The 12802-nt window shown below is 41.0% G+C and overlaps 1 protein-coding gene across 6 annotated transcripts in view; it reads left to right on the forward strand.

Moving 5' to 3' along the window:
• STARD13 (StAR related lipid transfer domain containing 13) overlaps positions 1-12802 on the forward strand; it is a 287017-nt gene that overhangs the window by 238518 nt on the left and 35697 nt on the right. For all 6 annotated transcript variants that reach the window (XM_058862448.1, XM_058862457.1, XM_058862467.1 and 3 more), the window contains one exon: positions 11697-11768. In XM_058862448.1, coding sequence (XP_058718431.1) covers positions 11697-11768 — 72 coding nt within the window. The remainder of the gene's footprint in view (positions 1-11696; positions 11769-12802) is intronic.

A 12802-nucleotide genomic window follows, 5' to 3' on the forward strand; every position in this document is an offset into this window, starting at 1 on the left:
GTTCTTACAGCACTGCATAGTTAAAGCAAAGGGTAAAATGTAGTTCACAGTAACATCTTTCCATAAGCATATATTATTTCTTTCATCACTCAAATAATTTTAAAAATTAGTGGAAGCATCAAACAATGGAGGTCACCTGGCCCAACCCCTGCTCATGGCAGAGCCAGTTTATCATGTCACATCTGGCACTGACACAGGATCAATCCAGCTCCAAAAAGAAAGGTGGACCAAGTTCAGAATGTCCAATAAAAGGAAGTAGTAATTTGCACTGAGTATTACTTTACTGATTTTTCATTTCTTCATGGAGTCATAAAAGACACCATGGTAGCTTTCCTTAGTAATGCTCTTTCAGAAAATATCAACTGAAATAAAGCATTAAACAGATATGGGTGCTTGATCCACTCAGAAATACTCGTAATAAAACAGTAGCTATCCACAAATAAAATTAACCTTCATTTTATAAATTATTTTTCACTACAGTCTCGAGGCATGATGAAATGTTAATAATGTTGATATACTTCAATGGCAACATTAGGGGTATGGCTGTGAATCTGAAAAAGACATCTGGGTTTATAGGTGTATTTCAGGATAATGTCTGCCCTCCTGCTCTGGGATTTTAAGTAGATGACAGTTTCTTGCTAAACCGTGTGAATAAGTCACCATCTGCTGTTTGGGGTTTTTCTTTTTTGGAAGAAATACACAGGACATCTTTCTCCATAGGCCCTTGTATGAAAAAAGGTACTAAGGAAACAGTGGGATCTACAGACAGATCTGCTCGTAGTGTTAATCAGCTGATAACAGCAGATAACACTGATATCACCAGGTGAAAGCTCAGCACTGTGCATTGCATTCGCTCTGCACAAGACATGGATTTGGAGCTCAGTTTTGAATATTTGAACTCTGCTGTATGTGCCATGCTTTATCAATATTCCCTGCACTACAAATTACTCATCTCACACAGAACTGCAAAAGAAAGTGTTTTAATCTTAATTTATGATAAACAAGAACTGTGAAGTCTTTTTTATTAATACATCAAAGTACTATCTCCAAGGGGAGTTACTTTCATATTAATGTTCAGTGTTTAATATAAATTCACAGCATGAAGACCACCTCAGATGGGTAGAGTTTCTCTGATGTATATCTGATTGCCCATATGTAATTTGAACATCTACAGAACATGAAGGGCATAATCAAAGAATAATTAATATGTTGATAAGAAATTATGTTTTGTTCTATTTATCTGCATAATTCAGAGAGAAAGTTTATGATGGCAACATCTATCTTTTGGGGTATTGTTTACATTTTTACTCAAATTATAACATGAAGCATTCTCCTGCATTCCATAGTGCCTTTCATCTGCCGAGCTCCAATTACTGTCTGACCAATTAACTTCAGTACCGCACACATGCAAACCACGTTGGGTATTGTGGGAAATCTAAGCAGGGCACTGAAGTCTGAAACTTGACCTCCAGTTTAAGATATTGAGCTTGAAAACCCTGACTTCCAGAGACATTAAATCTTTGTATTTAGTTGAAGCTACGAATGCACAGAAGAGTCAAAACTAACGGTCAGACCAGCACTACATCCTCTTGAGAGCCATCTGAATGTCAGGGCACGCCAGAGACATCTTGTATGCTGCTTGAGTTCAGGCCGTCTGGAGGTCTCCCCTAGCCTTGCAAGAGATGACATTTTTGAAAACCTTGCAAGGACAGAGGGTAGCTGCAAGCTACATGTAGTGGGGTCCATCTGCTGCATCCAAATTCAAGCCGGATCTCAAGGGCAGATTACCAGACAAAACACCTTGGGCACTTTATGTGCAGTGGAGAAACATACCTTGTGTACAGACTGAAGAATTTACTGCTCTAGTGATTAAGGTGTTAGCAATCTAATACAAGAGTTGGTCCAGCTACAAAGATAATAACACTTATAATTCCAACTATAAAGTTTGGCAAGTTTCCAGTAGTGGCATAGCTGGAATTGATGTGTATCTACTTCCTATTAGCTGTTCCTCTCTTTGGTGTTATTCTTGCCCTTCCTGTGACTTTCTGGGTTTGAAAAATCAATAGTGCTGGTTTTCCTCAAGATGAAAAGAGGTGTAGAGAAGCTTACAGTGAATCTGAAATTCTTCTCTAAGGAAAGTATGATATTGCTGATGGAGGTATCTTCCTCCTTACTGTTGGGTAAGTTCAGGGTTCTTTTTACACACTTCTTGAAATGTCAGAGTCTTTGAATGGTTGAGGTAGGAAAGCACATCTGGAGGTCATCTTGTCCAACCCAATTGCTCAAGCAAGGCCACCTATATCCAGCTGTGTCCAGGTGGCTTTTGAATATCTCCAAGGATGAAGCCTCTGCCAGCTCCCTGAGGAACATGTACCAGTGCTTGGTTACCCTTACAGGAAAAAAGTGTTTCATGGTGTGCAGAGCCTTCTGTGTGTCAGTGTGTGCCCATTGCCTATGCAACACATATGAGAACATCCTGGCTCTTCCCTCTTTGCACCCTCCCTTCAGATATTTGTACTCACAGGTGAGATTCCATCAAGGCATCTCTTCCCCAGGCTGAGCAGTTGCAGCTCTCTCAGCCTTTCTTCATCTCTCAGGTGCTCCATGCCCTTAATGGTCTTCTTAGCCCTGTGCTGAGCTCACTCCAGTAAATCTATATTTTCCTTTCACTGGGGAGCCCATAACTGGACCCAGCACACCAGATGTGGCCTCACCAGTGGTCATAAGAGGGGAAGAATCACCTCCCTTCACCTGCTGTCATCCCTGCTAGTGCAGCCCAGCGTGCTGTCTGCCTTCCTTGGCAGAAAGGCACATGGCTGCTTCCTGCTCCATTGGTGTCCAGCAGGCACACAGGTTGTTTCCTGCAAAGCTGCTTTGTAGTCTTTGGACTCTTCAACAGTAGTGATTCAGTAGAAGATACATGACAAGAGTATATAACAGAAATATATAAAATGAATAGGTACATATAGCTGCAGTTTCACTGACTACTTGTTAATAATATCTGTAGGTATTGGACTAGCAATGGTACATTGCAAAAATCACTTTATAACACATCCTGGGAGCAAGAAGTTTTCTAAATACCAGCTGGGCTCAGCATTTCCCTTTTCAATGTGAGTTCAGCAGCTATTTCGATCTTTAAGGCACTCTTTGGTCCATAATACATGGAAGTTTAGATACTGCCTAAATCTCTTAGCTTGGGAACTCAGAGACAGAAACCTGTAAAAGAGTCTGTTTTCAGAATTTGTCCTGTAGTGACACTAGGAGTGATCAGAAGTTTTGAAATAGATCCCAAGGGATGGGATTGTTACCCCTTTTCTACCTATTTGATAGTGTTTCTTCCACATTAAAAATACTAAGGACTAGAGTCCTTAAAGACTCGCATTTTTCCAGAGCATTATCCAAACACATTTTTCAGTGGGCACACAGTGCTCATGTATAAGAACTCTCATAACTCTCAAGTCAGTGGTTCTCACCTTTTGAATGACAGGCCAAATGGGTGGGATGGGCAGTGTGGTACTGAAGAATGGGTGGGTGGTACTCTGTCCTTCAAGTCTGTGCAAAGCCAAGACCCATGTGGGCTGTCAGAAGGCAAAAAAAATAGTATAAATCCTAATGGGGAAGGAGGAGAAGGTGGAGGAAACCAAGTTCTTAATCACTTTTGTCCATTAGCAATACCAGAGTATTTTTCTCAAGACTAAAGGTAGGAGAGCCTGATGTCCTTATCAGCTCGCTATATATATATATATATATATATAATGCAAATTTATTCTATCTCATAAATCCTGTTAGTGGTTTCAGCTGGTTAAAGTAGTCTCCTTGTTTCTTGTCATAAACAGCTGCAGCATTCTTATGTGCAGCTGCCACATTTCATCCTAATGCAGCTGCATTTCACCCAGGGATGAAGTGATCCCTATATATAACTTTCTCTTCAGCTTTTATAAGCATTTAAAGTGCCTCAAGGTGAGATGTGGCTTGCAAGCTATTGTTTTATTAGTGTCATCACAAAGTGCTGCATTGTACAAATCAACTGTAAGCTAAGAAGAGAAGCAGCTTTAAAGTGATACTTGAAGATAGTGAGAGTTAGGAGGGATTTAAAATCCTGTTTCAGGGATTTGAAAAGAAGATGGCAAAAAATGGGGAGCAAGCTAGCATGGAGTAAGGTTGTACAAACTGAATGGGCATGTGGGACAGTGGGTAGCAAAGTTGTCAGAGAAATGAATGACAGAAAGTTATTTTTAAGTGACTTCAGAGTAGAAGACATGGAAAGGAAAGGAGGAAAGGAAACCAGTAGTAAGTAGGAATTATGATGATGATGATAAGGAGCAACCAAAAATCTCAAGAATATGCGCAAAAGAAGACCCGAATCTCTGAATCTTCTTTTTATCATGTTACTGGACCATATAACATGGATGGGATTTTCAGCATCAGTTGGGTCTGTTAAACATCTCTGCAGTGTTATTAATGTTATGTCTGAAACTTTTTAAACCACTTGGTGTGCAAATCTCATTGCATTCTTATGTTTTGATGCCTGATTGTGCCATACAACTTGTTACCAGGAGCTCCTTGAAAGTTTATATAATGGGATAATTCCCCAGGGAGTCGATTTTATGCTAGACTCTCAGGAACAGTAATGACTGCCTGATAGAGTGGCTAATTGCTCTGAACTGGGAGTCCCTCAAGACATTTCCTACTCCTAAGGTCTTTATTGTGTCCCTGCATGCCTGCTGTCTTGGTGTGCTGGCTGCTTCGGTGGCCCCTGCAAGTCACCTCTCAGCTTAAAGAGCATGTGGAGTGTTGCACAAGGTCTCTCCTGCACAGCAAACTCTGATTTCCCTGATGCTGTTTGCACAGCCACCTTCTTGTTATTTGCTTGAGGAAACTCATTATGTCGTACACCTAGCTCTGATGATACCTAAATGGAAAAAATACTAATACAGACACTGTTCCTAGACCTGTAAAGTTTTGTGCTTGATGAACCTGCTATAAATCTCAGATCTACCAGTTTTACCAGTATCCCATTACTTTGGGAAAGGAGTTCAGCATAATCCTTTCACCCAAGGGGGATGTAGTTTCCTAACTCCTTGCTGGAATAACACACAGTTTTTCCTTGGGAAATGCAGCCTTGCTGAAGATAAAAGGCAGATGAGAAGCCTCCCAGCTGTGCTGTGCAGAATTTGGTTGCAGGAGAGAACAAAACAGTTGTTGTAGTCATTGAAAGAAACATTTTATACAGTCCCAAACTATGTCTGAGTAAGAGAAGTGTCAGTAGCTCAGAAGGAAAAGCTGTACAAGCTGATCATCTAATCAGGAATAACCTTTTCATAACACTGTCTTTAGCTTGGTTTCATTTATTCCATTCTGGAGAGTTATTTTCCAAACCTGTGGTGGTAGCAGTGAGTAGTCAGATAAGGTTCCAGCTCCAACCCGTCTCCTGATACCAATGTTCTGTGGCAATATCAGTTCAGATTGCCTTCCTTCTTTTTCATTCCTTCTTTTTTATCTCCCTGCTCTTGTGCTGTGTGTAGAGTGAATAGTAGTTCCCAATTTCCTATTTTTGTATTACCCCTGATTTTATACCCTTTCAGTATAACCCTTGTTCATCTGCTCTCCAAGGTAAACAGTCACACTCTTTTAATCTCTCAGCATACAAGATTTATTTTCTTTTCATGTCCATAAATAATCAGGCTTGTCACTTTCAACCTCTCTAAGAAGTCAGACCATGAATGGACATCATTTGACTATTATTCACCAAGGGTAAAGAATTACTCATAAAAGAGAAAAAGATCTTTTTCTATTGACATTTAAATTGTATTCAGCCACAGTAGTTTAAAAGGTCTGTATTTTATTGTAATATTACTAGTACCACAATATTCCATGAAAGGTTTAGGACTATTAAAATAACACATTGACAGTTTTATTTGTCCCTTCCTTGCAAAATATAACCTTGTCTCTAATACTAATTATATGGCATGATAAAAAATAATTCCAATGAAATTTCACTTTTGAAAACCTTATTATCAGGATTTATTGACAAGTATGCATCATATTGCAGTAAAACATACAAATTCATTGTATGCTTATAGTTTATTTTATTTGTTATATATTTATATTATAAATGGTAATTTTATGGCTGCATGGTACAATTGCTGTTGCGTTATTATTGGAATTATTCTGGAAAAATCCTACAGAGTGGATGGGAATGGGCTAAACCATTAGACCTCTACCTAAAAGCAGGAAAGGTTACTGAAAATTGTATCTGTCTTTATTAAATTACACAGGGATTTTTCCTTAGGGAATATGAGAAGTTTTTAATTTTTCCATGCTCCACACCAAGTGCTTGCACCAGTGAAGTGAGATGATAACACAGTAATTAAGATATTAACCTGCTCCTTGCAAGCTGTAGATCATGGAATCATAAAATCATAGAATGGTGTTGGTGGGAAGGGAGCTTAAGGTTACAACCCCCCTGCAGTGGGCAGGGACACCTTTCACTAGACCAGGTTGCTCACATGTGAGCTCTTCTTTTGCTGTGAATTTCCTATGTGAGTTCAAAAGTCATATTTTCTTGTATTCACAAATATATTCCTGTTCTTTCCAATTTAGCATCCTTACACCCTACTGTAATCTAATTTCTGAGCTCTGAAGAAGCTTTGCAAATGCCACTCAGTGGAAACCTGTCAGTCTTTAGTGTTACATTGTAGCTGAGGGATGGTAGAGTGATGCATTTAAGTATAAGAAATTTGGAATTTAGAATTCTAAGGATAACTGAGGAGAGACATAACCCTATTTTTATGGCCAGATAAGCGTCAGGGATCTAATTCCCATCAACCTTACCTCTGACCTGTTTATGTACTTCTGGAGTGCTTTAAATCCCTATCCATAAAATAAGAAGAGTAACAGATAAATATCCCAAAGACTACAACGCCAGGGGAGTAATGGCAGCTGTTGCAGTATCTCAGACTGAGCTGCAAGAAGAAGCCAAAACATGCTAGAGCTGTTCTCATACAGCTTCAGCCTGCAAAGAACTTTTCTAAAGAACCCATCTTCCCATCTTCATGAGAACTCTTCTGAGAAGACATCAGGGTGCTGACATTGCTTGTTGGTGACTTGACAGGTTTATGGGACACAAGGGATGTACCAGAACCTGCGAGACAAGGTTGTCTCAGCGTATTCAGTGCCTGGAGCAGGTCTCAGGTCTAAGATATCATCAGTGTTTCCTCCCCAGGAATGTTCTCTGGTTTACCTTTCATAGAGGTCTGCAGCAATTCCTGAGAGTAAAAGGTATTTTAAAACCCTGGGTTGAACTGAGCCTCCAAACTGATCTCAGAATGCTAGGTAGACTTTGTTATGGAAGGTGCAGCACAAACTCATCCCAACAGTTTTCCTCCTCTTGCAGGAAAGAGTTGGACCAAAAGTTGGTGTAAAAACTTTTTAACTTTGGTTAAAAATCTCAGCCTAACCACTTGTTCACTGATGTGGCTCCACAGTAAAATGCACTTCTTTCCAATTAATTGATTAACCATTTTCTCTAACATTCCCAGATATTCTATCTGAATCTAGTAAATTAGATTTAAGTAGTGAGCAATACAGGGGGAATACTAAAGTAAAATTAATAGTGTTTTGTTACAGAAGATGAACAATAAAGGTTATCACATAAAGCTGACATAAACAAAATAGATGGGGTGATTATGTACCTTATTTATTCTATTTGCTAAATCTTTCACTGCATTGTGCAAAGGAACATCTGCATTTTAAATAAAAATGTAGTTTAAGAAAAAAAAGGGAGAAACAGCAAAACAGAAGATAGAAGAGACAGGGACAATGGCAGAAAGGCAGATACTGATATGTAGAGAAGAAAAGGGAAAGGACTATAGTAACCAGGTCTTAGCATTGATATTTGTAGATGGTGATAAAATTCCAAGACAGAAAATTAATTTATTTACATGAGTTTCTCTTGACAGAGCTTTTCTTCCAACAACTTATTAGACAGTTCTCCTGTGTTCCTTCATGTAAGGGAAGGACTGTTCCAGTGGTTTGACTTTCTTGGGCTTGTTAAAATGCAGCTAACGTAGGTTAAACTGAGCACTTAGAAAATTTGAGTCATCTTGCTAATCCAACAGCAGATCATTGCCACTTTTGAGGGTTAGTTTTCTGCCAGCTTAGGGGGTTGGGCCTGGTCTCTGAAGGGTTAGCCAGGAGCTGGTGTGGCAGGGAGGGGAGCAGGAGAAGCAGCCAGCTGGCGTTGGATAGGCAGGGCAAGGATGTCCCCTTTGGTGGCAGCTGGCTGCAAGACTCTTTGTCTGGCACTGGGCAGAAACCAAGTAGTTCGTGAAGAATCAGAGAAAGTGTTGGAAGAGCAGGAGAGATGGCAAACAACTGTCTCCATTTCAGCCCCAGAACAGCCAGAGCCACCAACATGGTTTGTGGGAGACAAGCTCAGACCTGTTTAGTACTAAAGATGGACTCAAAGCCAAGATTCAGCTGTGCTCTGAATACTTGTCATGTTTCCTGAATGAACCTCTCCTCATTTTGCTCTGAATTATGACTCACTAGTAGCAGAAAAATGAAATGGAAAAGAGAAATTTGTTTTCTTCCAAAACTTAAAAAAACTTCTTAGAATTCAAGTCCTGTGAGACATACTGACAGTTGTCAATATTTGGGACTGAATTACTATCTAGCCTTAATAATTAATGATTGTTGTTAACTGCTGCCCAAGCAGGTGGAAAACAGTAGGCAAATCATCCCTAGTTTTTTTCCAGCCACAGAGCAGAACAGTAGTGCATAAGGACAAACCCATTATCAGGTGTGCTGGGGCAAGCAGCCTTTTTGGTCCTGCCAAAGGAGATGCTGCTTGTGGTGGCTCACTTGCTTCTGGTAGGAACTGGAGGAACTGTACCTCCTTCCAGCCTTGAGCCATGTCGTCTCTGAAATCTCTTTTCTCACCGTGCCAGCCCTGCTCTGTGCTGTTAACAAACTGCCTTGGTGCCACCTGTAGACACATGTGGGTTTCCAAGTCCTTCGGTGTTGCACCAAGACAGGGCATGTGCTGCAGGCAGGATCAAACCCCTGTATTAGCCTGGACATGGGAACAGAACTAGGACAACACTGCCAAAAGTATTTCTACCACCCTTTCATTGACATCTCCGCTGAGGTCTTTTTATATGCTGCACATCTTTCCAAACAAGTCTTTACTAATGCTGCACTACAAAGTAAGAAAAAGCAAATATTAGCATATGGGCACAAAAAGACAAGGTTGAACTTAGCATGTCAAGTTATTGTTCAAACATTGCAGTATGCAGTAATAAAAGCACCTATATTGCATTCTGAACTATAACTTAGATTACATGCCCAGGGCAAAATAGTAGAAATCACCTTTGATGTCTGCTGAGGAGTGAATCCTTTGTTGTGCCTTTTCACCTAAACTGTAGGAGGGACCAAGAGGGGAATGTCTGGAACAGGTGCCCATAGCCAGTGGGAACACACTTGTATGAGCAAAGTCGTGTTTTGGGCTGTGCCAGCAGCCTGGTACACTTCTCTCCTCATGCTGTCCTCTGAATAATGGTGCAAGGGAGCTGGGAACTGATAACATGTCTTGAGACTCAGTATCCTTTAAGCTTAGCAAATCTTAATCAAGGCTGAGGTAGTCATTCAGAAAATGAGAATACTCCCCAGAAAGGCCTTCATGGAGGATACAAAGGTTTGAAGGTAGAAGTTAATCAGTCAATGATATTTTACTGAGTACAGTGTGTTGCAAACAACCTCATCAAAAAAAAAGTAAAAAAAACCAACAAACCAAAAACACACTCAAAAAAAAAAAACAAACCTAAAAACAAAACCTCAGAAAAGAGTGAGATCTACTTCCTTGATTATTCCCTATAATTACTCACCCATTGCAACCTGAGATTTTTTAGATCTCATTTGGGCTGCAACAATATTTCTCAGCAAGCTCCTCTGAGCAGCCAACTGCAAAAAAACATTGAAATATGATAAGTGTATAAGAGCATTAAATGGTAGCATTCTCCATCACCCACAGCCTCTGTCAGTTGTGTTTCCAGGCCAGATGAAGCTAGAATGTACATACAGCTGTTCTGAGTAGTAAAATACATTTTGAAAAGGGATTGATTTGTCTGTGTTTTATGAGATTGAGTTAAGCAAAAGAAAAAAAGTCTCTTTAGGCTTGTCTTTTTTCCAAGCATTTAATAGAAATAGTCTAACTGGAACATAATAGAGATGTGCTTTCAGCACACAGATGTGCTGTAGTGAGAGCCACGTTTTATGTAAGCTGCTTATTCTTTTGTCCAGTGTCAAGAACTGAATGTACTTTCATACTCCGTTTTTTGGCCTTGACATGAACTAATGTCAAAGCAAATGAAGCCTGGTGGTAAATCCTTTTCAGCACTGCTAATGATTGTGACCATTGTGGAGCTGTTCCTGGCTGCCTAACCATCTTTGGGAAATTGAGCTTTTGATACATAGACCTTGTATTCTGAATTTTGATTTCTGCCACAAAATTTGCTGGTGTGATTCATTATTTAGGGGATCAAAAAGGTGTGCAGGCCACACACTGCAGAGTATATTCAAAGCAGATTTTATAGTGAGCTTCAGTGGGTAAAGTCATTAAGGGTATGATGAGTGATCTGAACAGAATAACACGGGCAAAAGTTCATGCCAGTATCTTTGCCCAATAAAAATGCATTTTAGTAGAAAACTGATTTACAGATGGAATTTTTTTCACATGCAAGGCAAAATATGCAGAAGAGCAACTAAGCCTGATCATCTTCTTGCAGTTCCATTGTTTGCTTTATAGTTAGCGTTTTGTATTGTGGCTGTCTAGATTTTACAACCACAAATGTGCCAAAACCCTTGACTGGTTCGTTCAGGTTGATTAACAAGCAACATAAAATGTCTACTTTCTTCAACACCTGCACACCCAGTTTCTTCATGTTTTGCAAATGTACGAGGTGCAGATACGTGCTTTGACTTTGATCCTGTAAACCAAAACTGTTCAAGTGGTAGATCCTGATCTAGGTTTGGACAGCAAAGAGGTGTTTCCCAGGTTTCCCCTGAAACCCACATTTGTGTGGATGAGCCTCTGTTTTCAGGTGTTCCCCCAGCTGGTCTGGGAGCAGCTGCACATGCAGGCAGTGCAGGTGCTGGGAGAGCTGGACCCAGCACACTGCTTTCCAGAATATGAGCCCATGGAGCTTGGTAAAAATAGAGGTGCCCCAGCAATTGTCCCTTCAGTATCATGACACCTCCACTGGGGCTATCCTGGCAGAGCTTTCCATGGATTTCATGTGGCATTCTGCTCCACAAGAAATGTCAGAACTTGAAAGAATGCAGTGCCTGCTCCCTGTCACCATTTCCACCAGCTCCATCTTCACATCTTACCAGCAACTTACCCTTAGGGGTAAGGTAGATCACAGAGCCACAAACCTGGCTGAGCAGCTTCTGCTGCAAGGAGATGGTTTAACACTTCATCCCAGCCACCAAGTGGCTTTTTGCACCCCAAGGTCCTGTGGAGACAGGTAGATTTCTCAGAGAGACTCTCTTCTGGTGCTACAAAGTGTGATTCAGAGCGATGACAGTACTTTAGCAGCAAATAGATCCTACCAAATTTCTTTGGTTTTACTTTGTAATTGAAAGAACTTTTAATTCAAAATAAAAAAGTGTGAACTTTTTTTCTCTTTCCTCAGAAATCGAAGCAAAGGAAGCGTGTGACTGGTTACGTGCAGCTGGATTTCCCCAATATGCTCAGTTCTATGAGGGTAAGTAGGTCTTTCTCCTCTTTGTGCGGTTCTGAAAGTGCACTGGGCCCTCGCCAGGAGAGCTTGCAGTCAGCCAACTCCACATTTGACTGAGTTATGGCCATGGCTGGATGCTTCACAAAGCCACAGCTGCTGGAGTCATACCAGTGCATAAAGAAAAGTAAGATTCTTACCCTCGTAGCCATGGGAAGTTTAAAAAAAAAAAAAAGGAGGGACATAGCTTGTGTAAACCCCAAAGGTTAACAAAAACCACTACAAAATATCTAAAAACATGAGTCTATTTTCTAAAAACTTTCTGAACTGTGCCTGAAATAAGATTAAAACACTAGAAGCTATTGAAAATTTCAATCATGCTGAAATGAAGACTGAAAACTCTGCAGTTACCACAAGTGAATAATCTGAGTTGCATTTCACATTTGCAAAGTAAGAAAAGCTGATAGTTCACTGCTAACTCAGAGAAAAATGGTGATGTCCCCTTCCTAGGTGTAAAGTTCATGCCCAGGGAAGCGGTGTCCATTCAGTAGTAGTCTGGGGACCGGAGCTGGGTTTTTCCTGCTCTCCCCAGCTGAGAGGGAAACTGCGGCTGAGCCTCATTTGTCCCAAAACACGTGTTCTCCCTGCCAGAGACACGGAGCCAGCTCAGGCCCATTCGGGCTTATTAGCCAAAAGGCAGCTCCGCCAAACACCTCTGGATACCTTCCAGGGTCAGCATGAGCCTGGAGGCAGCACAGATCCACGCATGGAGTGAGGGCCAAGGAGCTTCGTGGGTCAGAGCCAAGTCTGCAGGGAGTCAGCTGGGACGCCATCCCTCCCCTCGTGTGGGGCTGAGGATGGCAGGGAGTGGGATGCTGAGGACACCCCCGTGGCCAGCTGAGGTCCATCAGGTCTCAGGTGCTGGGTCCTATTGGGCTGCTCAGGCACCTGGGGACAGGAGCACCATTCAGAGATGCTCGGGCAGACTCTGTTAAATCCAGCAAGGAACTAAGACTAGCAAGCCTACCAGACCAAAACTGACACAAATGTGTATCTATCAC

Source organism: Poecile atricapillus, chromosome 1 (assembly GCF_030490865.1).
Source record: "Poecile atricapillus isolate bPoeAtr1 chromosome 1, bPoeAtr1.hap1, whole genome shotgun sequence".
Classification (NCBI taxonomy): domain Eukaryota; kingdom Metazoa; phylum Chordata; class Aves; order Passeriformes; family Paridae; genus Poecile; species Poecile atricapillus.